The sequence below is a fragment of the Oncorhynchus tshawytscha genome, unplaced genomic scaffold, assembly GCF_018296145.1.
Source record: "Oncorhynchus tshawytscha isolate Ot180627B unplaced genomic scaffold, Otsh_v2.0 Un_contig_4119_pilon_pilon, whole genome shotgun sequence".
Lineage (NCBI taxonomy): Eukaryota > Metazoa > Chordata > Actinopteri > Salmoniformes > Salmonidae > Oncorhynchus > Oncorhynchus tshawytscha.
This window is the reverse complement of record NW_024609516.1, coordinates 114131-140326: the sequence shown is the minus strand read 5'-3', so window position 1 is coordinate 140326 and position 26196 is coordinate 114131. Positions and strand designations below refer to the sequence as shown.

General features: G+C 43.0%; 1 protein-coding gene across 3 annotated transcripts in view; it reads right to left on the bottom strand.

The window, feature by feature from the left end:
• The window catches only part of LOC112220600 (zinc finger protein OZF-like), a 52200-nt gene extending 29667 nt beyond the window's left edge, over positions 1-22533 (bottom strand). The window contains exons 1-2 of one of the 3 annotated variants that reach the window (XR_006082290.1): positions 21905-22525; positions 15110-16184 (exon numbers count right to left, since the gene is read on the bottom strand). Coding sequence is in view for 2 of the 3 variants with exons in the window: in XM_042315665.1 (XP_042171599.1) it covers positions 15169-16184; positions 21905-22220 (1332 nt within the window). In the remaining variant the exon portion in view is untranslated. Of the gene's footprint in view, positions 1-14858; positions 16185-21904 lie in introns of those variants that run through there. The other 2 variants (XM_042315665.1, XM_042315666.1) reach the window with 2 other exon arrangements.
• Between the last annotated feature and the right edge of the window lie 3663 nt (positions 22534-26196).

The window sequence follows — 26196 nt, the reverse complement described above, 5'->3', positions numbered from 1 at the left end:
CCAGCTACTGCTAACGTTGACTAGACTACCAGCTAACGTTGACTAGACTACCAGCTACCGCTAACGTTGACTAGACTACCAGCTACTGCTAACGTTGACTAGACTACCAGCTAACGTTGACTAGACTACCAGCTACCGCTAACGTTGACTAGACTACCAGCTACTGCTAACGTTGACTAACTACCAGCTTGACTAGACTACCAGCTACCGCTAACGTTGACTAGACTACTACTGCTAACGTTGACTAGACTACTAACTACTGCTAACGTTGACTAGACTACCAGCTACTGCTAACGTTGACTAGACTACTGCTACTGCTAACGTTGACTAGACTACCAGCTACTGCTAACGTTGACTAGACTACCAGCTACCGCTAACGTTGACTAGACTACCAGCTACTGCTAACGTTGACTAGACTACCAGCTACCGCTAACGTTGACTAGACTACTACCAGCTACCGCTAACGTTGACTAGACTACCAGCTACCGCTAACGTTGACTAGACTACCAGCTACCGCTAACGTTGACTAGACTACCAGCTGAACGTTGACTAGACTACCAGCTACCGCTAACGTTGACTAGACTACCAGCTACCGCTAACGTTGACTAGACTACCAGCTACCGCTAACGTTGACTAGACTACCAGCTACTGCTAACGTTGACTAGACTACCAGCTACTGCTAACGTTGACTAGACTACCAGCTAGCTAACGTTGACTAGACTACCAGCTACCGCTAACGTTGACTAGACTACCAGCTACTGCTAACGTTGACTAGACTACCAGCTACTGCTAACGTTGACTAGACTACCAGCTACCGCTAACGTTGACTAGACTACCAGCTACCGCTAACGTTGACTAGACTACCAGCTACTGCTAACGTTGACTAGACTACCAGCTACTGCTAACGTTGACTAGACTACCAGCTAACGTTGACTAGACTAACGCTTGACTAGACTACCAGCTACTGCTAACGTTGACTAGACTACTACAGCTACCGCTAACGTTGACTAGACTACCAGCTACTGCTAACGTTGACTAGACTACCAGCTAATGTTAACTAGACTACCAGCTACCGCTAACGTTGACTAGACTACCAGCTACTGCTAACGTTGACTAGACTACCAGCTAACTACTGACTAAGCTACGCTAACGTTGACTAGACTACCAGCTACTGCTAACGTTGACTAGACTACCAGCTACTGCTAACGTTGACTAGACTACCAGCTAACGTTGACTAGACTACTAGCTACGCTAACGTGACTAGACTACCAGCTACTGCTAACGTTGACTAGACTACCAGCTAACGTTGACTAGACTACTAACGTTGACTAGACTACCAGCTACTGCTAACGTTGACTAGACTACCAGCTACTGCTAACGTTGACTAGACTACCAGCTACTGCTAACGTTGACTAGACTACCAGCTACTGCTAACGTTGACTAGACTACCAGCTAACGTTGACTAGACTACCAGCTACTGCTAACGTTGACTAGACTACCAGCTACCGCTAACGTTGACTAGACTACCAGCTACCGCTAACGTTAACTAGACTACCAGCTAACGTTAACTAGACTACCAGCTACTGCTAACGTTGACTAGACTACTAACTACTGCCAACGTTGACTAGACTACCAGCTACTGCTAACGTTGACTAGACTACCAGCTACCGCTAACGTTAACTAGACTACGAGCTACTGCTAACGTTGACTAGACTACCAGCTACTGCTAACGTTAACTAGACTACCAGCTAACGTTAACTAGACTACCAGCTACTGCTAACGTTGACTAGACTACCAGCTACCGCTAACTAGACTACCAGCTACCGCTAACGTTGACTAGACTACTAGCTACTGCTAACGTTGACTAGACTACCAGCTACTGCTAACGTTGACTAGACTACCAGCTACCGCTAACGTTGACTAGACTACCAGCTAACGTTGACTAGACTACCAGCTACCGCTAACGTTGACTAGACTACCAGCTACCGCTAACGTTGACTAGACTACCAGCTAACGTTGACTAGACTACCAGCTACCGCTAACGTTGACTAGACTACCAGCTACCGCTAACGTTGACTAGACTACCAGCTACTGCTAACGTTGACTAGACTACTAGCTACTGCTAACGTTGACTAGACTACTAGCTACTGCTAACGTTGACTAGACTACCAGCTAACGTTGACTAGACTACCAGCTAACGTTGACTAGACTACCAGCTACCGCTAACGTTGACTAGACTACCAGCTACCGCTAACGTTGACTAGACTACCAGCTACCGCTAACGTTGACTAGACTACTAGCTACTGCTAACGTTGACTAGACTACTAGCTACTGCTAACGTTGACTAGACTACTAGCTACTGCTAACGTTGACTAGACTACTAGCTACTGCTAACGTTGACTAGACTACCAGCTACCGCTAACGTTGACTAGACTACCAGCTACTGCTAACGTTGACTAGACTACTAGCTACTGCTAACGTTGACTAGACTACCAGCTACTGCTAACATTGACTAGACTACCAGCTACTGCTAACGTTGACTAGACTACCTACTGCTAACGTTGACTAGACTACCAGCTACCGCTAACGTTGACTAGACTACCAGCTACTGCTAACGTTGACTAGACTACCAGCTACTGCTAACGTTGACTAGACTACTAGCTACCGCTAACGTTGACTAGACTACCAGCTACTGCTAACGTTGACTAGACTACCAGCTAATGTTAACTAGACTACCAGCTACCGCTAACGTTAACTAGACTACTAACTACTGCTAACGTTGACTAGACTACCAGCTACAGCTAACGTTGACTAGACTACCAGCTAACGTTGACTAGACTACCAGCTACCGCTAACGTTGACTAGACTACCAGCTACTGCTAACGTTGACTAGACTACCAGCTACTGCTAACGTAGACTACCAGCTACCGCTAACGTTGACTAGACTACCAGCTACCGCTAACGTTGACTAGACTACCAGCTACTGCTAACGTTGACTAGACTACCAGCTACCGCTGACTAGACTACCAGCTACCGCTAACGTTGACTAGACTACCAGCTACCGCTAACGTTGACTAGACTACCAGCTACTGCTAACGTTGACTAGACTACTAGCTACTGCTAACGTTGACTAGACTACCAGCTAACGTTAACTAGACTACCAGCTAACGTTGACTAGACTACCAGCTAACGTTAACTAGACTACCAGCTAACGTTGACTAGACTACCAGCTACCGCTAACGTTGACTAGACTACCAGCTACTGCTAACGTTGACTAGACTACCAGCTAACGTTACTAGACTACCAGCTACCGCTAACGTTGACTAGACTACTAGCTACTGCTAACGTTGACTAGACTACTAGCTACTGCTAACGTTGACTAGACTACCAGCTACCGCTAACGTTGACTAGACTACCAGCTACTGCTAACGTTGACTAGACTACCAGCTACTGCTAACGTTGACTAGACTACCAGCTAACGTTGACTAGACTACCAGCTACCGCTAACGTTGACTAGACTACCAGCTACCGCTAACGTTGACTAGACTACCAGCTACTGCTAACCAGCTACCGCTAACGTTGACTAGACTACCAGCTACTGCTAACGTTGACTAGACTACCAGCTACCGCTAACGTTGACTAGACTACCAGCTACCGCTAACGTTGACTAGACTACCAGCTACTGCTAACGTTGACTAGACTACTAGCTACTGCTAACGTTGACTAGACTACCAGCTACTGCTAACTAGACTACCAGCTACTGCTAACGTTGACTAGACTACCAGCTACTGCTAACGTTGACTAGACTACCAGCTACCGCTAACGTTGACTAGACTACCAGCTAACGTTGACTAGACTACTAGCTACCGCTAACTAGACTACCAGCTACTGCTAACGTTGACTAGACTACCAGCTACTGCTAACGTTGACTAGACTACTAGCTACTGCTAACGTTGACTAGACTACCAACTACTGCTAACGTTGACTAGACTACCAGCTACCGCTAACGTTGACTAGACTACCAGCTACTGCTAACGTTGACTAGACTACCAGCTACCGCTAACGTTGACTAGACTACCAGCTAACGCTACTAGACTACCAGCTACCAGCTAACGTTGACTAGACTACCAGCTACCGCTAACGTTGACTAGACTACCAGCTAACGTTGACTAGACTACCAGCTACCGCTAACGTTGACTAGACTACCAGCTACCGCTAACGTTGACTAGACTACCAGCTACCGCTAACGTTGACTAGACTACCAGCTACCAGCTAACGTTGACTAGACTACTAGCTACTGCTAACGTTGACTAGACTACTAGCTACTGCTAACGTTGACTAGACTACTAGATACTGCTAACGTTGACTAGACTACCAGCTACCGCTAACGTTGACTAGACTACCAGCTACCGCTAACGTTGACTAGACTACCAGCTACTGCTAACGTTGACTAGACTACCAGCTACTGCTAACGTTGACTAGACTACCAGCTAACGTTGACTAGACTACTAGCTACCGCTAACGTTGACTAGACTACCAGCTACTGCTAACGTTGACTAGACTACCAGCTAACGTTGACTAGACTACTAGCTACCGCTAACGTTGACTAGACTACCAGCTACTGCTAACGTTGACTAGACTACCAGCTACTGTTAACGTTGACTAGACTACCAGCTACCGCTAACGTTGACTAGACTACTAACTACTGCTAACGTTGACTAGACTACTAACTACTGCTAACGTTGACTAGACTACCAGCTACTGCTAACGTTGACTAGACTACTAACTACTGCTAACGTTGACTAGACTACCAGCTACTGCTAACGTTGACTAGACTACTAACTACTGCCAACGTTGACTAGACTACCAGCTACTGCTAACGTTGACTAGACTACCAGCTACCGCTAACGTTAACTAGACTACGAGCTACTGCTAACGTTGACTAGACTACCAGCTAACGTTAACTAGACTACCAGCTACCGCTAACGTTAACTAGACTACCAGCTACCGCTAACGTTGACTAGACTACTAGCTACTGCTAACGTTGACTAGACTACCAGCTAACGTTGACTAGACTACCAGCTACCGCTAACGTTGACTAGACTACCAGCTGCCGCTAACGTTGACTAGACTACCAGCTGCCGCTAACGTTGACTAGACTACCCGCTGCCGCTAACGTTGACTAGACTACTAGCTACTGCTAACGTTGACTAGACTACTAGCTACTGCTAACGTTGACTAGACTACTAGCTAACGTTGACTAGACTACCAGCTACTGCTAACGTTGACTAGACTACCAGCTACCGCTAACGTTGACTAGACTACCAGCTAACGTTGACTAGACTACCAGCTAACTGCTAACTAGACTACCAGCAACTGCTAACGTTGACTAGACTACCAGCTAATGCTAACGTTGACTAGACTACCAGCTACTGCTAACGTTGACTAGACTACCAGCTACCGCTAACGTTGACTAGACTACCAGCTACTGCTAACGTTGACTAGACTACCAGCTACCGCTAACGTTGACTAGACTACCAGCTAACGTTAACTAGACTACCAGCTACCAGCTAACGTTGACTAGACTACCAGCTACCGCTAACGTTGACTAGACTACCAGCTACCGCTAACGTTGACTAGACTACCAGCTAACGTTGACTAGACTACCAGCTACCGCTAACGTTAACTAGACTACCAGCTACCGCTAACGTTGACTAGACTACTAGCTACTGCTAACGTTGACTAGACTACCAGCTAACGTTAACTAGACTACCAGCTACCGCTAACGTTGACTAGACTACCAGCTACCGCTAACGTTGACTAGACTACCAGCTGCCGCTAACGTTGACTAGACCACCAGCTACCGCTAACGTTGACTAGACTACCAGCTACCGCTAACGTTGACTAGACTACCAGCTAACGTTGACTAGACTACCAGCTACCGCTAACGTTGACTAGACTACCAGCTACTGCTAACGTTGACTAGACTACCAGCTACTGCTAACGTTGACTAGACTACCAGCTAACGTTGACTAGACTACTAGCTACCGCTAACGTTGACTAGACTACCAGCTACTGCTAACGTTGACTAGACTACCAGCTAACGTTGACTAGACTACTAGCTACCGCTAACGTTGACTAGACTACCAGCTACTGCTAACGTTGACTAGACTACCAGCTAATGTTAACTAGACTACCAGCTACCGCTAACGTTAACTAGACTACTAACTACTGCTAACGTTGACTAGACTACTAACTACTGCTAACGTTGACTAGACTACCAGCTACTGCTAACGTTGACTAGACTACTAACTACTGCCAACGTTGACTAGACTACCAGCTACTGCTAACGTTGACTAGACTACCAGCTACCGCTAACGTTAACTAGACTACGAGCTACTGCTAACGTTGACTAGACTACCAGCTAACGTTAACTAGACTACCAGCTAACGTTAACTAGACTACCAGCTACCGCTAACGTTAACTAGACTACCAGCTACCGCTAACGTTGACTAGACTACTAGCTACTGCTAACTAGACTACCAGCTACCGCTAACGTTGACTAGACTACCAGCTACCGCTAACGTTGACTAGACTACCAGCTACCGCTAACGTTGACTAGACTACCAGCTACCGCTAACGTTGACTAGACTACCAGCTACCGCTAACGTTGACTAGACTACCAGCTACCAGCTACTAACGTTGACTAGACTACTAGCTACTGCTAACGTTGACTAGACTACCAGCTACTGCTAACGTTGACTAGACTACCAGCTACTGCTAACGTTGACTAGACTACCAGCTACTGCTGACGTTGACTAGACTACCAGCTACCGCTAACGTTGACTAGACTACCAGCTAACTGACTAGACTACCAGCTACTGCTAACTAGACTACCAGCAACTGCTAACGTTGACTAGACTACCAGCTACTGCTAACGTTGACTAGACTACCAGCTACTGCTAACGTTGACTAGACTACCAGCTACTGCTAACGTTGACTGGACTACTAACTACTGCTAACGTTGACTAGACTACCAGCTACCGCTAACGTTGACTAGACTACCAGCTACTGCTAACGTTGACTAGACTACCAGCTAACGTTGACTAGACTACTAGCTACCGCTAACGTTGACTAGACTACTAACTACTGCTAACGTTGACTAGACTACCAGCTACTGCTAACTAGACTACTACCAGCAACTGCTAACGTTGACTAGACTACCAGCTACTGCTAACGTTGACTAGACTACCAGCTACTGCTAACGTTGACTAGACTACCAGCTACTGCTAACGTTGACTGACTACTAACTACTGCTAACGTTGACTAGACTACCAGCTACCGCTAACGTTGACTAGACTACCAGCTACTGCTAACGTTGACTAGACTACCAGCTAACGTTGACTAGACTACTAGCTACCGCTAACGTTGACTAGACTACTAACTACTGCTAACGTTGACTAGACTACTAACTACTGCTAACGTTGACTAGACTACTAACTACTGTTAACGTTGACTAGACTACCAGCTACTGCTAACGTTGACTAGACTACTAGCTACTGCTAACGTTGACTACACTACTAACTACTGCTAACTAGACTACCAGCTAACGTTGACTAGACTACTAGCTACCGCTAACGTTGACTAGACTACCAGCTACTGCTAACGTTGACTAGACTACTAGCTACCGCTAACATTGACTAGACTACCAGCTACTGCTAACGTTGACTAGACTACCAGCTACCGCTAACGTTGACTAGACTACCAGCTACTGCTAACGTTAACTAGACTACCAGCTACCGCTAACGTTAACTAGACTACCAGCTACTGCTAACGTTGACTAGACTACCAGCTACTGCTAACGTTGACTAGACTACCAGCTACCGCTAACGTTGACTAGACTACCAGCTACTGCTAACGTTGACTAGACTACCAGCTACTGCTAACGTTGACTAGACTACCAGCTACCGCTAACGTTAACTAGACTACCAGCTACCGCTAACGTTGACTAGACTACCAGCTACCACTAACGTTGACTAGACTACCAGCTACTGCTAACGTTGACTAGACTACCAGCTACCGCTAACGTTGACTAGACTACCAGCTACTGCTAACGTTGACTAGACTACTAGCTACTGCTAACGTTGACTAGACTACCAGCTACTGTTAACGTTGACTAGACTACCAGCTACCGCTAACGTTGACTAGACTACTAGCTACTGCTAATGTTGACTAGACTACCAACTACCGCTAACGTTGACTAGACTACCAGCTACCGCTAACGTTGACCTTGACTACTAACTACTGCTAACGTTGACTAGACTACCAGCTAACGTTGACTAGACTACTAGCTACCGCTAACGTTGACTAGACTACCAGCTACTGCTAACGTTGACTAGACTACCAGCTAACGTTGACTAGACTACTAGCTACCGCTAACGTTGACTAGACTACCAGCTACTGCTAACGTTGACTAGACTACCAGCTAATGTTAACTAGACTACCAGCTACCGCTAACGTTAACTAGACTACTAACTACTGCTAACGTTGACTAGACTACTAACTACTGCTAACGTTGACTAGACTACCAGCTACTGCTAACGTTGACTAGACTACTGCCAACGTTGACTAGACTACCAGCTACTGCTAACGTTGACTAGACTACCAGCTACCGCTAACGTTAACTAGACTACGAGCTACTGCTAACGTTGACTAGACTACCAGCTACCGCTAACGTTAACTAGACTACCAGCTAACGTTGACTAGACTACCAGCTACCGCTAACGTTGACTAGACTACCAGCTGCCGCTAACGTTGACTAGACTACCAGCTGCCGCTAACGTTGACTAGACTACCAGCTACAGCTAACGTTGACTAGACTACTAGCTACTGCTAACGTTGACTAGACTACTAGCTACTGCTAACGTTGACTAGACTACTAGCTACAGCTAAAGTTGACTAGACTACTAGCTACTGCTAACGTTGACTAGACTACCAGCTACTGCTAACGTTGACTAGACTACCAGCTACCGCTAACGTTAACTAGACTACCAGCTACCGCTAACGTTGACTAGACTACCAGCTACCGCTAACGTTGACTAGACTACCAGCTACCGCTAACGTTGACTAGACTACTAGCTACTGCTAACGTTGACTAGACTACTAGCTACTGCTAACGTTGACTAGACTACTAGCTACTGCTAACGTTGACTAGACTACTAGCTACTGCTAACGTTGACTAGACTACTAGCTACTGCTAACGTTGACTAGACTACTAGCTACTGCTAACGTTGACTAGACTACTAGCTACTGCTAACGTTGACTAGACTACCAGCTACTGCTAACGTTGACTAGACTACTAGCTACTGCTAACGTTGACTAGACTACTAGCTAACGTTGACTAGACTACCAGCTACTGCTAACGTTGACTAGACTACCAGCTACCGCTAACGTTGACTAGACTACCAGCTACCGCTAACGTTGACTAGACTAGAATACCAACTTTTTATTGAAACATTTTTTTGGGGGGCGAGAGTACATACCGGGACTAGACTGTGTGAAGTGTGGAGAGTACATACCGGGACAGCAGTAATTATCATAGTCTTTCAGCTCCAGTCTTTGTTAATAAAAGTCCAGAACGTATTTTGACATTATTAAGCTCAAAAAAGGAGAATCTTCATATTCAACATCTCCTGTAAATCCAGGTTCTGGTTCAAACGTTAGGCTCGCTCATCGCTCATTAGGCTCGCTCATTAGGCTCGCTCATTAGGCTCGCTCATTAGGCTCGCTCATTAGGCTCGCTCATTAGGCTCGCTCATTAGGCTCGCTCAGTCCATTATTAAAAAAAGGAGAATCTTCATATTCAACATCTCCTGTAAGTCCAGGTTCTGGTTCAAACGTTAGGCTCGCTCATAAGGCTCGCTCATTAGGCTCGCTCATTAGGCTCGCTCATTAGGCTCGCTCATTAGGCTCGCTCATTAGGCTCGCTCATTAGGCTCGCTCATTAGGCTCGCTCATTAGGCTCGCTCATTAGGCTCGCTCATTAGGCTCGCTCATTAGGCTCGCTCATTAGGCTCGCTCATTAGGCTCGCTCAGTCCATTATTAGCCTACATAGTGTCCTTTTTACAATTCCTACATAAAAAAAAAATACAATCACATTTAGCACTTCAAATCAAATCAGATGTTATTGGTCACATACACATGGTTAGCAGATGTTATTGTGATTGTAGCGAAATGCTTATGCTTCTAGATCCAACAATTCCACAACAAAACCTAAGACACATAATCTAGTAAAGGAAATGGGATGAGAATATATAAGTATAAAATATATGGATGAACTGTGACAGAGATGCTAAGATGCAAGAGATAGTAAATCAAATCAAACTTTATTTGTCACATCCGCTGAATGCAAGTATAGACCTTACCGTGAAATGCTGAATACAACAAGTGTAGTAGACCTCACAGTGAAATGCTGACTACAACAAGTGTAGACCTTACCGTGAAATGCTGAATACAACAAGTATAGACCTTACCGTGAAATGCTGAATACAACAAATATAGACCTTACAGTGAAATGCTGAATACAACAGGTGTAGTAGACCTCACAGTGAAATGCTGAATACAACAAGTGTAGACCTTACCGTGAAATGCTGAATACAACAAGTATAGACCTTACCGTGAAATGCTGAATACAACAAGTATAGACCTTACCGTGAAATGCTGAATACAACAAGTATAGACCTTACAAATGTGAATAGTATGGACCTTACCGTGAAATGCTGAATACAACAAGTATAGACCTTACCGTGAAATGCTGAATACAACAAGTATAGACCTTACCGTGAAATGCTGAATACAACAAGTATAGACCTTACCGTGAAATGCTGAATACAACAAGTATAGACCTTACCGTGAAATGCTGAATACAACAAGTATAGACCTTACCGTGAAATGCTGAATACAACAAGTATAGACCTTACCGTGAAATGCTGAAGTACCTACAACAAGTATACCTTACCGTGAAATGCTGAATACAACAAGTATGGACCTTACCGTGAAATGCTGAATACAACAAGTATGGACCTTACCGTGAAATGCTGAATACAACAAGTATAGACCTTACCGTGAAATGCTGAATACAACAAGTATAGACCTTACCGTGAAATGCTGAATACAACAAGTATAGACCTTACCGTGAAATGCTGAATACAACAAGTATAGACCTTACCGTGAAATGCTGAATACAACAAGTATAGACCTTACCGTGAAATGCTGAATACAACAAGTATAGACCTTACCGTGAAATGCTGAATACAACAAGTATGGACCTTACCGTGAAATGCTGAATACAACAAGTATGGACCTTACCGTGAAATGCTGAATACAACAAGTATGGACCTTACCGTGAAATGCTGAATACAACAAGTATGGACCTTACCGTGAAATGCTGAATACAACAAGTATAGACCTTACCGTGAAATGCTTTACTCACAAGCCCTGCACTGTTGGTTAAGAAAAATATTGACCAAATAAACTAAAGTAAAAAAATAATGAAAAGTAACACAATAACATAACGGTGCATATATACAGGAGGTACCGGTACAGAGTCAATGTGGAGGCTGTATACAGGGGGTACCAGTACAGAGTCAATATGGAGGCTATATACAGGGGGTACCGGTACAGAGTCAATGTGGAGGCTATATACAGGGGGTACCAGTACAGAGTCAATGTGGAGGCTATATACAGGGGGTACCAGTACAGAGTCAATGTGGAGGCTATATACAGGGGTTACCGGTACCGAGTCAATGTGGAGGCTATATACAGGGGGTACCGGTACAGAGTCAATGTGGAGGCTATATACAGGGGGTACCTGTACAGAGTCAATGTGGAGGCTATATACAGGGGGTACCTGTACAGAGTCAATGTGGAGACTATATACAGGGGGTACCGGTACAGAGTCTATGTGGAGGCTATATACAGGGGGTACCGGAACAGAGTCAATGTGGAGGCTATGTACAGGGGTGTACCGGTACCGAGTCAGTGTGGAGGCTATATACAGGGGGTACCGGTACCGAGTCGGTGTGCGGGGATACAGGTTAGAGGTAATTTGTACATGTAGGTAGGGGTGAAGTGACTATGCATAGATAATAAGCAGCGAGTAGCAGCAGTGTACAAAACAAGAGGGTCAATGTTATGGTCCGGTGGCCATTTGATTAGTTGTTCAGCAGTCTTGTGGCTAGAAGCTGTTAAGGAGCCTTTTGCTCCTAGACTTGGTGCTCCGGTATCGCTTGCTGTGCGGTAGCAGAGAAAACAGTCTATGACTCGGGTGACTGGAGTCTCTGACAATTTTATGGGCTTTCCTCTGACACCACCTATTATATAGGTCCTGGATGTCAGGAAGCCTGGCCCCACCATACGCTCTACCCTCTGTAGTGTCTTAGTCTCTGACTGGACTCTTTGGGCCTTCCTCTAACACCACCTGTTATAGAGGTCCTGGATGTCAGGAAGCCTGGCCCCATTTGATCTGTAGTGTCTTAGTCTTGACTGGACTCTTTGGGCCTTCCTCTAACACCACCTGTTATAGAGGTCCTGGATGTCAGGAAGCCTGGCCCCACCATACGCTCTACCCTCTGTGGAGTGTCTTTTAGTCTCTGACTGGACCTGGTATAGAGGTCCTGGATGTCAGGAAGCCTGGCCCCACCATACGCTCTACCCTCTGTAGTGTCTTAGTCTCTGACTGGACTCTTTGGGCCTTCCTCTAACACCACCTGTTATAGAGGTCCTGGATGTCAGGAAGCCTGGCCCCACCATACGCTCTACCCTCTGTAGTGTCTTAGTCTCTGACTGGACCTGGTATAGAGGTCCTGGATGTCAGGAAGCCTGGCCCCACCATACGCTCTACCCTCTGTAGCGCCTTACGGTCAGATGCAGAACAGTTGCCATACCAGGCGGTGATGCCTATGCCGTTCTATACCATCACTCATTCATATATCTTTATGTACATATTCTTATTCATTCCTTTACACTTGTGTGTATAAGGTAGTTGTTGTGAAATTGTTAGGTTAGATTACTCGTTGGATATTACGGCATTGTCAGAACTAGAAGCACAAGCATTTTGCTACACTCGCATTATCTGCTAACCATGTGTATGTGACAAATACAATTTGATATTACTTTGATGCAGCCGGTCAGGATGCTCTCGATGGTGCAGCTGTAGAACCTTTTGAGGATCTGGGAACCCATGCCATGTATCACCGTACCAGGCGGTGATACAGCCCGACAGGATGCTCTCAAATGTGCACCTGTAAAAGCTAGTGAGGGTTTTCGGTGACAAGCCACATTTTTTCAGCCTCCCGAGTTTGAAGAGCCACTGTTGCACCCTCTTCACCACACGGTCTGTGTGGGTGGACCATTTCAGATGGTCGGTGATATGAACACAGAGGAACTTAAAACCTTTCACCTTCTCCACTGTTGTCCCGTCGATGTGGATAGGGTTGTAATGGACACATTTCTTTTGCTTTTCTTTAAAAATCAAGGACATTTCTAACTGATCCCAAACTTTTGAACGGTAGTGTATGTGACCAAATAGCCTTTTTAAAATGATAAACTTGGATTAACTAACACAACGAGCCATTGGAACACAGGAGTGAAAGTTGCTGATAATGGGCCTCTGTACGCCTATATAGATATTCATTTTTTTTTTTAATCAGCCGTTTCCAGCTACAATAGTCATTTACAACATTAACAATGACTACACTGTATTTCTGATCAATTTGATGTTATTTTAATGGACAAAAAAAAAAAAAGCTTTTCTTTCCAAAACAAGGACATTTAAAAGTGACCCCCAACTTTTGAACGGTAGAGTATTGTTCATGTCAAATATTTATAAATACTTGAGCTGGATATATTCTTCTCAACTTTTGGATAATGGAACCAATGGAACACTTTTGATAATGGAACCAATGGAACACTTTTGGATAATGGAACCAATGGAACACTTTTGGATAATGGAACCAATGGAACACTTTTGATAATGGAACACTTCTGGATAATGGAACCAATGGAACACTTTTGATAATGGAACCAATGGAACACTTTTGGATAATGGAACCAATGGAACACTTTTGATAATGGAACCAATGGAACCATTTTGGATAATGGAACACTTTTGGATAATGGAACACTTTTGGATAATGGAACCATTTTGGATAATGGAACCAATGGAACACTTTTGGATATGGGAACCAATGGAACACTTTTGGATATGGGAACCAATGGAAGCTAACAATATTATATTGAGATGAATAAGGAGAAGCATGTGTTGATTGATAGGTGAAACATTTTTATGAGTGACAATTGAAAACAAACTTTACATCTACTACACATCTGTATTTAGGCAATTTCTGATTAATTCAGAAAATCAAAATAAACAGGTCTAAACATGGTGTAACAATACATCATTGAGATGATATAAAAAACATGTGTTGATTGATAGGTGTAACATCATTTAGATGTATAATGAAAACAAACTAGGTCTACATCTGCTCCTACATGTATTTAGGCAATTTCTGATTAATTCAGTCAAATAAACAGAAAATATCAAAATATTCAAAAATAAGCATCTAGGTCTATACTGCTCCTACATGGTGTAACAATACATCATGTAGATGTATATAATGAACAGACTAGGTCTATACTGCTCCTACATGTAACAATACATCATGTAGATGTATATAATGAACAGACTAGGTCTATACTGCTCCTACATGGTGTAACAATACATCATGTAGATGTATATAATGAACAGACTAGGTCTATACTGCTCCTACATGTAACAATACATCATGTAGATATGAACAGACTAGGTCTATACTGCTCCTACATGGTGTAACAATACATCATGTAGATGTATATAATGAACGTTCACTAGATATTCAGATTTATATTAAAAGATATGTTGCTTTGATAAAATGCTTTTTTACTAAATTCATAACATTTCTAGGTTAAAATCAAGAAATGCACATTCTGCTAATCTATTTAATAATTGTAATTTTAAAATATCCAAATCATATTTTTCATATCAACATTTAATAAAAAACGAAAACATACGTCAGTACACCGCCTCTATTCTGTCATGTGATTTCAGGTCCTCTGTCCAGGAAAGTATGTTAAGATTTCTCTCCAGAGTGTATTCTCTTCTTATGTTTGTTCAGGCTTCCTAACTGGGTAAAACGCATTCCACAATGGGTGCAGTGGTGTGGTTTCTCCCCCGTGTGTGTCCTTTCATGTGATTTTAGGTCCTGTGATCGTGAAAATCTCTTTCCACAGTGGGAACATTGGAACGGCTTTTCTTCTGTGTGTATTATATTATGGTTGTTCAGGTTCCCTAACTGGGTAAAACTCTTTCCACACTGGGAGCAGTGGTACGGCTTTTCTCCTGTGTGTATTCTCTTATGTTTGTTCAGGCTCCCTAACTGGGTAAAACTTTTCCCACACTGGGAGCAGTGGTGTGGTTTCTCCCCCGTGTGTGTCATCTCATGTGATTTTAGTTCCTGTGACCGTGAAAATCTTTTCCCACACTGGGAACATTGGAAAGGCTTTTCTCCTGTGTGTTTCATCTGATGTTTTTTTAGGTTCCCTAACTGGGTGAAATCCTTTCCACACAGGGCACAATGGTGTGGCTTCTCCCCTGTGTGTGTCCTCTCATGTGATTTTAGGTGATGCAATCCTGAAAATGTCTTTCCACACTGGGAACATTGGAAAGGTTTTTCTCCTGTGTGTATTCCTTTATGCTTTTTCAGGCTCCCCAACTGGGTAAAACTCTTTCCACACTGGGAGCAGTGGTGAGGTTTATCCCCTGTGTGTGTCCTCTCATGTGATTTTAGGTGCTGTGATCGTGAAAATCTCTTTCCACACTGGGAACATTGGAAATGCTTTTCTCCTGTGTGTATTCCTTTATGCTTTTTCAGGTTCCCTAACAGGGTAAAACTCTTTCCACACTGAGAGCAGTGGTGTGGCTTCTCCCCTGTGTGTGTCCTCTCATGCTCTTTCAGCTTCCATAACCACTTAAAACTCAAATTACACTGGGAGCAGTGGTGTCGTCTCACTGGTTTGGGCGTCTCTGGGTCTGGTTCCCCTGAAGGACTCTTCTTCCGTCTGTCAGAGTGAGAGTCTGGTCTCTCTCCTGCCAAAAGACAGAGTATTTAGTTAAACAGAGAGACCTGAATGAAATCTGCTCTTCCTATGAGGTTTAATCCATTACCCTGTTGTAAAATATAGTGGTGCAGGAGGAGATGGCTGCCGTTAAACAGGCTCTTAACCAATTGTGTATTTGTGTGTGTTCTTTCACATTATTTGTAACTTAGTTTGTACATACTGTTTCTGTCTATTGCTGCTCTTTAATTATTTTATTATTATTATTTTTATTCATTTATTTGCTACTAAACACTTATTTTTCTTAAAACTGCATTGTTGGTTAAGGGCTGGTTGTGTTCCTGTTGTATTCGGTACCTGTGACAAATAAAATCTGATTTGATGACTAGATCCCTCATTATTCAACTTCACATTTGGATCCTGGATGCCGATTGGTTAATAACAGTTCCATTTGAATTATCCCTACACATCCACTGTTCCACAGCCCTGCCAGGAAATTCATCAACTAATCTCCACTGGAAAAAAACATCTTGTATAATCTAATGGCCAATTGTTGGCTGGCTACTAGAATGGTACATAAGGGGTTAAGAAGATGGGGCTAGAATGGTACATAAGGGGTTAAGATGGGGCTAGAATGGTACATAAGGGGTTAAGATGGGGCTAGAATGGTAGATAAGGGGTTAAGATGGGGCTAGAATGGTACATAAGGGGTTAAGATGGGGCTAGAATGGTAGATAAGGGGTTAAGATGGGGCTAGAATGGTAGATAAGGGGTTAAGATGGGGCTAGAATGGTAGATAAGGGGTTAAGATGGGGCTAGAATGGTAGATAAGGGGTTAAGATGGGGCTAGAATGGTACATAAGGGGTTAAGATGGGGCTAGAATGGTAGATAAGGGGTTTAAGATGGGGCTAGAATGGTAGATAATTACCAGGGGCCTTAAGATGGGGCTAGAATGGTACATAAGGGGTTAAGATGGGGCTAGAATGATACCTAAGGGGTTAAGATGGGGCTAGAATGATACATAAGGGGTTAAGATGGGGCTAGAATGATACATAAGGGGTTACTACTGATATAGATATAGAATGGTAGATAAGGGGGGCTGAAGATGCCTAAGGGCTAGAATGGTAGATAAGGGGTGAAGATGGGCTAGAATGGTAGATTAAGTATGAAGATGGGGCTAGAATGGTAGATACCAGTATGCCTATAGGGTTACTGCCATAATATAATTACCAGGGGTGAATGGGGCTAGAATGGTAGATAATATAATTAAGATGCCTATAGGGTTACTGAATGGTAATATAATTACCAGTATGCCTATGGGGTTACTGAATGGTAGATAAGGGGTGAAGATGGGGCTAGAATGGTACATTACCAGTATGCCTATAGGGTTACTGCAACATAATATAATTACCAGTATGCCTAAGGGTTACTGCAACATAATATAATTACCAGTATGCCTATAGGGTTACTGCAATAATATAATTACCAGTATGCCTATAGGGTTACTGTTTAATTACCTCTTTTCTATGGCAAAACTAAGTTACTGTTGTGTTTTCTGCAACATAATATAATTACCAGTATGCCTATAGGGTTACTGCAACATAATATAATTACCAGTATGCCTATAGGGTTACTGCAACATAATATAATTACCAGTATGCCTATAGGGTTACTGCAACATAATATAATTACCAGTATGCCTATAGGGTTACTGCAACATAATATAATTACCAGTATGCCTATAGGGTTACTGCAACATAATATAATTACCAGTATGCCTATAGGGTTACTGCAACATAATATAATTACCAGTATGCCTATAGGGTTACTGCAACATAATATAATTACCAGTATGCCTATAGGGTTACTGCAACATAATATAATTACCAGTATGCCTATAGGGTTACTGCAACATAATATAATTACCAGTATGCCTATAGGGTTACTGCAACATAATATAATTACCAGTATGCCTATAGCGTTACTCGCACTCAAACCATGAAATGGAAAAAGTGTGCTGCAATATAAAACCTGTTTATATTTTCCCCATAAACAATGACTTGACTCAGGTCTACGTTTGATACTATTACCCTAATAAAGTTTAGAAACTTTTGTTTAGGTTTGGTGTGGATGTTATAGGACTATGGTTTGGATATTATAGGGTTTAGTTATGGTTTGGTGTGGATATTATAGGGCTTAGTTATGGTTTGGTGTGGATATTATAGGACTATGGTTTGGTGTGGATATTATAGGACTATGGTTTGGTGTGGATATTATAGGACTATGGTTTGGTGTGGATATTATAGGACTATGGTTTGGTGTGGGTATTATAGGACATATGGTTTGGTGTGGATATTATAGGACTATGGTTTGGTGTGGATATTATAGGACTATGGTTTGGTGTGGTATTATAGGACTATGGTTTGGTGAGGATATTATAGGACTATGGTTTGGTGAGGATATTATAGGACTATGGTTTGGTGAGGATATTATAGGACTATGGTTTGGTGTGGATATTATAGGACTATGGTTTGGTGTGGATATTATAGGACTATGGTTTGGTGTGGATATTGTAGGACTATGGTTTGGTGTGGATATTGTAGGACTATGGTTTGGTGTAGATATAGGACTATGGTTTGGTGTAGATATTATAGGACTATGGTTTGGTGTAGATATTATAGGACTATGGTTTGGTGTAGATATTATAGGACTATGGTTTGGTGTGGATATTATAGGACTATGGTTTGGTGTGGATATTATAGGGTTTGGTGTGGACTATGGTTTGGTGTGGATATTATAGGACTATGGTTTGGTGTGGATATTATAGGACTATGGTTTGGTGTGGATATTATAGGACTATGGTTTGGTGTGGATATTATAGGACTATGGTTTGGTGAGGACTATGGTTTGGTGTGGATATTATAGGACTATGGTTTGGTTTGAGGGATATTATAGGACTATGGTTTGGTGTGGATATTATAGGACTATGGTTTGGTGTGGATATTATAGGACTATGGTTTGGTGTGGATATTATAGGACTATGGTTTGGTGTGGATATTATAGGACTATGGTTTGGTGTGGATATTATAGGACTATGGTTTGGTGTGGATATTATAGGACTATGGTTTGGTGTGGATATTATATGACTATGGTTTGGTGTGGATATTATAGGACTATGGTTTGGTGTGGATATTATAGGACTATGGTTTGGTGTGGATATTATAGGACTATGGTTTGGTGTGGATATTATAGGACTATGGTTTGGTGTGGATATTATAGGACTATGGTTTGGTGTGGATATTATAGGACTATGGTTTGGTGTGGATATTATAGGACTATGGTTTGGTGAGGATATTATAGGACTATGGTTTGGTGAGGATATTATAGGACTATGGTTTGGTGAGGATATTATAGGACTATGGTTTGGTGAGGATATTATAGGACTATGGTTTGGTGTGGATATTATAGGACTATGGTTTGGTGTGGATATTATAGGACTATGGTTTGGTGAGGATATTATAGGACTATGGTTTGGTGTGGATATTATAGGACTATGGTTTGGTGAGGATATTATAGGACTATGGTTTGGTGAGGATATTATAGGACTATGGTTTGGTGTGGGTATTATAGGACTATGGTTTGGTGTGGATATTATAGGACAATGGTTTGGTGTGGATATTATAGGACTTAGCTATGGTTTGGTGTGGATATTATAGGACTATGGTTTGGTGTGGATATTATAGGACTATGGTTTGGTGAGGATATTATAGGACTATGGTTTGGTGATATTATAGGACTATGGTTTGGTGAGGATATTATAGGACTATGGTTTGGTGAGGATATTATAGGACTATGGTTTGGTGAGGATATTATAGGACTATGGTTTGGTGTGGATATTATAGGACTATGGTTTGGTGAGGATATTATAGGACTATGGTTTGGTGAGGATATTATAGGACTATGGTTTGGTGAGGATATTATAGGACTATGGTTTGGTGAGGATATTATAGGACTATGGTTTGGTGTGGATATTATAGGACTGACTGACAGTTGAACTTGAGGTGGGGAAGAATGTTTCAAGCCAAACAGAGTTACTCCTTTAATCTAACAATATAATGTTTGGACTTCATAGCACTCCCAGAAGGCCTGAATCATGGAGTCACTGTTTTTTTTACACTTAGGACATGACTCTGCCGTTGAGCTGTAGAATTTAAATAAACTGAAGAAAATAAATTCGGGTACAGACTTTCTATAGTATGTTCAAATATAGATGTGGAGACACCCCACAGTTGGCCCCGGGGAGAGTAACAGCATTATAACATAAAAAGAGGGTTAATATGTAAATACATATTAAGCTTCCAGAGTTGATAGTCCACAGCGTTCCATTGTCTATAACGGAGTTGAGTTCCAGAGTCCACAGCGTTCCATTGTCTATAACGGAGTTGAGTTCCAGAGTCCACAGCGTTCCATTGTCTATAACGGAGTTGAGTTCCAGAGTCCACAGCGTTCCATTGTCTATAACGGAGTTGAGTTCCAGAGTCCACAGCGTTCCATTGTCTATAACGGAGTTGAGTTCCAGAGTCCACAGCGTTCCATTGTCTATAACGGAGTTGAGTTCCAGAGTCCACAGCGTTCCATTGTCTATAACGGAGTTGAGTTCCAGAGCCCACAGCGTTCCATTGTCTATAACGGAGTTGAGTTCCAGAGTCCACAGCGTTCCATTTCTATAACGGAGTTGAGTTCCAGAGCCCACAGCGTTCCATTGTCTATAACGGAGTTGAGTTCCAGAGTCCACAGCGTTCCATTGTCTATAACGGAGTTGAGTTCCAGAGCCCACAGCGTTCCATTGTCTATAACGGAGTTGAGTTCCAGAGCCCACAGCGTTCCATTGTCTATAACGGAGTTGAGTTCCAGAGCCCACAGCGTTCCATTGTCTATAACGGAGTTGAGTTCCAGAGACCACAGCGTTCCTTATAAGTGGCTATTTTAGGTCGTCAGATTAGCCCAAATGCTAATTTCTCAGCCAATCACAGAAACTCACAACTTTGAATGAAAAACATGGAATGGAGGAAATGTATCTAAATAGCTGTTCAAAACATACAAAAACACATTTGTAAAAACTAAATTTGACAAAAAAAATGTGTACATTTGTTTTAATATCTGTTTATCTTGGGTAATTAAAAACAGTAACTTGTGTTACAAAAAGTTAAGAAAAGAAACAGTGTTAGTGTTTTACAGAAATGATCAATTTTCCATAATTTCCAACATGGGGAATGTTGGTGCTTTTAGACTGAGGTAACATATGGAATTGTTTTAAGATGGTGATGCCATTGATCATTTAGCTATTAGATTAAGAATTGTAGGATCCCTTTAGGTCTCCCCCCCCCCACAAAATATTTAAACATTTGATAAAATTTGATAAAATATTTTATTTGTCCTTTACTACTATAGCCCATAGAAACGCATTTTAACAACACACTCATGAATGGCAAAAATGACAGTCAAAATGTTGATTAATAAGGTTTTGAAGCGTCTGTCCTAGATCAAGCAGATATAAAAGATCAGGAAATATTTTTTGTTTTTTTTGGGGCACACATTTAACCCCTTATTTCTGTTGGCACAAAACTAACTCCATCGGATTTTAAATAACCTGTAGTAATTATTTTTTTAATTACATTTCATCCAGATCAAAATTAGATAAAAATTATCCTTCCTTGTCTCGTCTTCCCTGTATTTAAGATATTACTCACTGTTGTTAATCAGATCTCCTTTCTCCTCTTCTTCCAATGTGACAGTCACCTCCCCCAATCCAAAAACGGCATCCTCCTCTTCTTCTTTTACTGTAACATCCTCTTCCTCTTTCACTCGGAACGCATCTTCATCTTCTGTCAATTTAACTTCTTTCTCTTCTTCTTTCACTGTAACAGCCTCAACCTCTGTTTCTTGTTTTACTGTGACATCCTCTTCTTCCTTCTCCTCTTTCACGACAATGTTCAGCCCCAGAGCTTCTTTCTCCGTCCAGCAGACCTCCTCTTCAGAAGGTGGGGAGTCGTTTACTGAGCTCATGGTTGGGATGTTAGCTAGTTAGTTAGTGACAAGACTAGCACTACTGATCATTTACCCAGCTAGCTAGCTAGCTAACAACATAAATATTCAATTCAATGGTGTAACTAGCTAATAGATACGACAAGTGTGTTTAAAACACAGTGGCTAATATACAACGAAAGCATTTAAAGATCTGCAATTTTATCGTCTATGTTGGCTAGTAAGATACCGAGGTGCTCGAAAGCTACGGAGGTGAATAACTCGCTGCTGTTTGAAGAAGCGTCCCGTCCATTAGATTATACGTCACACCGGCAGCATTGCCTGAAATAGGCACATCGCCACCTGCTGGGTGGGAGGGTAACACAGTCAAGGGAAATGTCCATTTTGGTTAATACTCACTGTAGAAACATCTGTTGGGTTGGTAGAATGTGGAACGACCCACCTCATTGGTTAATATTCACTGTAGTAGAAACATCTATTGGGTTGGTAGAATGTGGAACGACACACCTCATTGGTTAATATTCACTGTAGTAGAAACATCTATTGGGTTGGTAGAATGTGGAACGACACACCTCATTGGTTAATATTCACTGTAGTAGAAACATCTATTGGGTTGGTAGAATGTGGAACGACCCACCTCATTGGTTAATATTCACTGTAGTAGAAACATCTATTGGGTTGGTAGAATGTGGAACGACCCACCTCATTGGTTAATATTCACTGTAGTAGAAACATCTATTGGGTTGGTAGAATGTGGAACGACCCACCTCATTGGTTAATATTCACTGTAGTAGAAACATGTATTGGGTTGGTAGAATGTGGAACGACCCACCTCATTGGTTAGTTTTCTCTGGGTAATGAGTAATGCAGTTTAAAGGCAGTGGTCCATTTTGAACCCACAACTCCCTCCCTGTTTTTCAACTAGTCGCTCAGTACAGCACCGTTAATATTTAATTGAATGTTCTAGTACTTTTCCATACTGAATACAGCTCAGTACTGTTACTCCATGTAGGAGCAGTTTGGACCTACTCAGTACTGTTACACCATGTAGGAGCAGTTTGGACCTACTCAGTACTGTTACACCGTGTAGGAGCAGTTTGGACCTACTCAGTACTGTTACACCGTGTAGGAGCAGTTTGGACCTACTCAGCACTTCTTTCCACATTCTACCAACCCAACAGAGGTTTCTGCTACAGTGAATATTAACCAATGAGGTGTGTGGAAGCCAATTGTTCACAAGTGCATGCATTCCAGTTACTGTTCTAACCTGGAAAAATACTCTCTCCTGATGTTCTGACTGACACGTTGTGTTGTCTACCTTCCAGCCATCCATCCATTCACCCACTCAGAAGAGCTCTCCTGATGTTCTGACTGACACGTTGTGTTGTCTACCTTCCAGCCATCCATCCTTTCACCCACTCAGAAGAGCTCATTTCTGTAAGTACATATATGTTTATGTATATAATCAATGTCCTACCAACAGGATATTAAAAACTGTAATATCTTATGTTTCACAGAGTCGTGACTGAACGACGACATGAATAACATCCAGCTGGCAGGATACACTGTATCGGCAGGATAAAACGGCAGCCTCTATTAATTAAGACAAGGGGTGGCGATCTGTGTATATTTGTAAACAACAGCTGGGTGCACAATATCTAAGGAAGTCTCAAGGTTTGCCCGCCTGAGGTAGAGTATCTCATGATAAGCTGAAGACTCCACTATCTACCGAGAGAGTTTTAACCTATATTCTTCGTAGCTAACTATTTACCACCGCAAACCGATGCTGGGACTAAGACCGCACTCAATGAGCTGTATAAAGGCCATAAGCAAATAGAAAAACGCTCATCCAGAGGCCGGGGACTTTAATGCAGCGAAACTCAAATCAGTTTTACCTCATTTCTATCAGCATGTTAAATGTGGCACCAGAGGGGGGGAAAAAAACTCTAGTCCAGCTTTACTCCAAACAAAGTGACGCGTACAAAGCTCTCCCCCGCCTTCCATTTGGCAAATCTGACCATAATTCTATCCCCCTGATTCCTGCTTACAAGCAAAAACTAAAGCAGGAAGCACCAGTGACTCGACCAATAAGAAAGATGCTTCTGAAGCAGATGCTAAGCTACAGGACTGTTTTGCTAGCACAGACTGGAATATGTTCCAAAATTCTTCTGATGGCATTGAGGAGTACACCACATCAGTCACTGGCTTCATCAATAAGTGCATCGATGACGTCGTCCCCACAGTGACTGTACGTACATACCCCAACCAGAAGCCATGGATTACAGGCAACATGCTCGTCGGATGTGGCAGGGCTTGCAAACTATCACAGACTACAAAGAGAAGCACAGCCGAGAGCTGCCCAGTGACACGAGCCTACCAGATGAGCTAAATAACTTCTATGCTCGCTTCGAGGCAAACAACACTGAAACATGCATGAGAGCATCAGCTGTTCCAGACGACTGTGTGATTATGCTCTCCGCAGCCGATGTGAGTAAGATTTTTAAACAGGTCAACATTCACAGAGCCGCAGGGCTAGACGGGTTACCAGGACGTGTACACTAAGCATGCGCTGACCAACTGGCAAGTGTCTTCACTGACATTTTCAACCAGTCTGTAATTCAAACATGTTTCAAGCAGACCACCATAGTCCCTGTGCTCAAGAACACTAAGGTAACCTTCCTAAATGACTACCGACCCGTAGCACTCACGTCTGTTGCCATGAAGTGCTTTGAAAGGCTGGTCATGGCTCACATCAACACCATTATCCAAGAAACCCTAGACCCACTCCAATTTGCATACCGCCCCATGCAATCTCTATTGCACTCCACACTGCCCTTTCATACCTGAACAAAAGGAACAACTATGTGAGATTGCTATTCATTGACTGCAGCTCAGCATTCAAAACCATAGTGCCCTCAAAGCTCATCAATAAGCTAAGGACCCTGGAACTAAACACCTCCCTCTAAAACTGGATCCTGGACTTCCTGACTGGCCGCCCCCAGGTGGTAAGGGTAGGTAACAACACATCCTCCACGCTGATCCTCAAATGGGTGCCCATCAGGGGTGCGTGCTCTCCTGTACTACCTGTTCACTCATGACTGCACGGCCAGGCACAACTCCACCATCAACACCATCATTAAGTTTGCCGATGGCACAACAGTGTTAGGCCTGATCATCGACAACGACGAGACAGCCTATAGGGAGGGGGTCAGAGACCTGACGGTGTGGTGCAAGGACAACAACCTCTCCCTTAACGTGATCAAGACAACGGAGAGGATTGTGGACTACAGGAAAAAGAGGACCGAGCATGCCCCCATTCTCATCGACGGAGATTTAGTGGAGCAGGTTGAGAGCTTCAGGTTCCTTGGCATCCACATCACCAACACACTAACAGAGGGCACAACAAAACCCATTCCCCCTCAGGAGACTGAAAAGATTTGGCATGGGTCTTCAGATCCTCAAAAGGTTCTACAACTGTACCATTGAGCATCCTTACGGGTTGCATCACTGCCTGGTACGGCAACTGCTCGACCTCCAACCGCAAGGCACTACAGAGTGTAGTGCGTACGGCGCAGTACATCACTGGGGCCTAGCTTCCTGCCATCCAGGACTTATATACCCGGCGGTGTCAGGGGAAGGCCCTAAAAATTGTCAAAGACTCCAGCCACCCTAGTCATAGACTGTTCTCTCTGATACCGCACGGCAAGCAGTACCTGAGCGCCAAGTCTAGATCCAAGAGGCTTTTAAACAGTTTCTACCCTCAAGCCATAAGACTCCTGAACATCTAATCAAGTGACTACCCAGACTATTTGCATTGGCCCCCTTTTACACTGCTGCAACTCTGTTATTATCGATGCATCGTCACTTTAATAACTCTACCTACATGTACATATTACCTCAATTAACCGGTACCCCTGCACATTGCCTGCCCCTGTATATAGTCTACACATTGACTCTGTCTCGGTACCCCCTGTTTATAGCCTCCACATTGACTCTG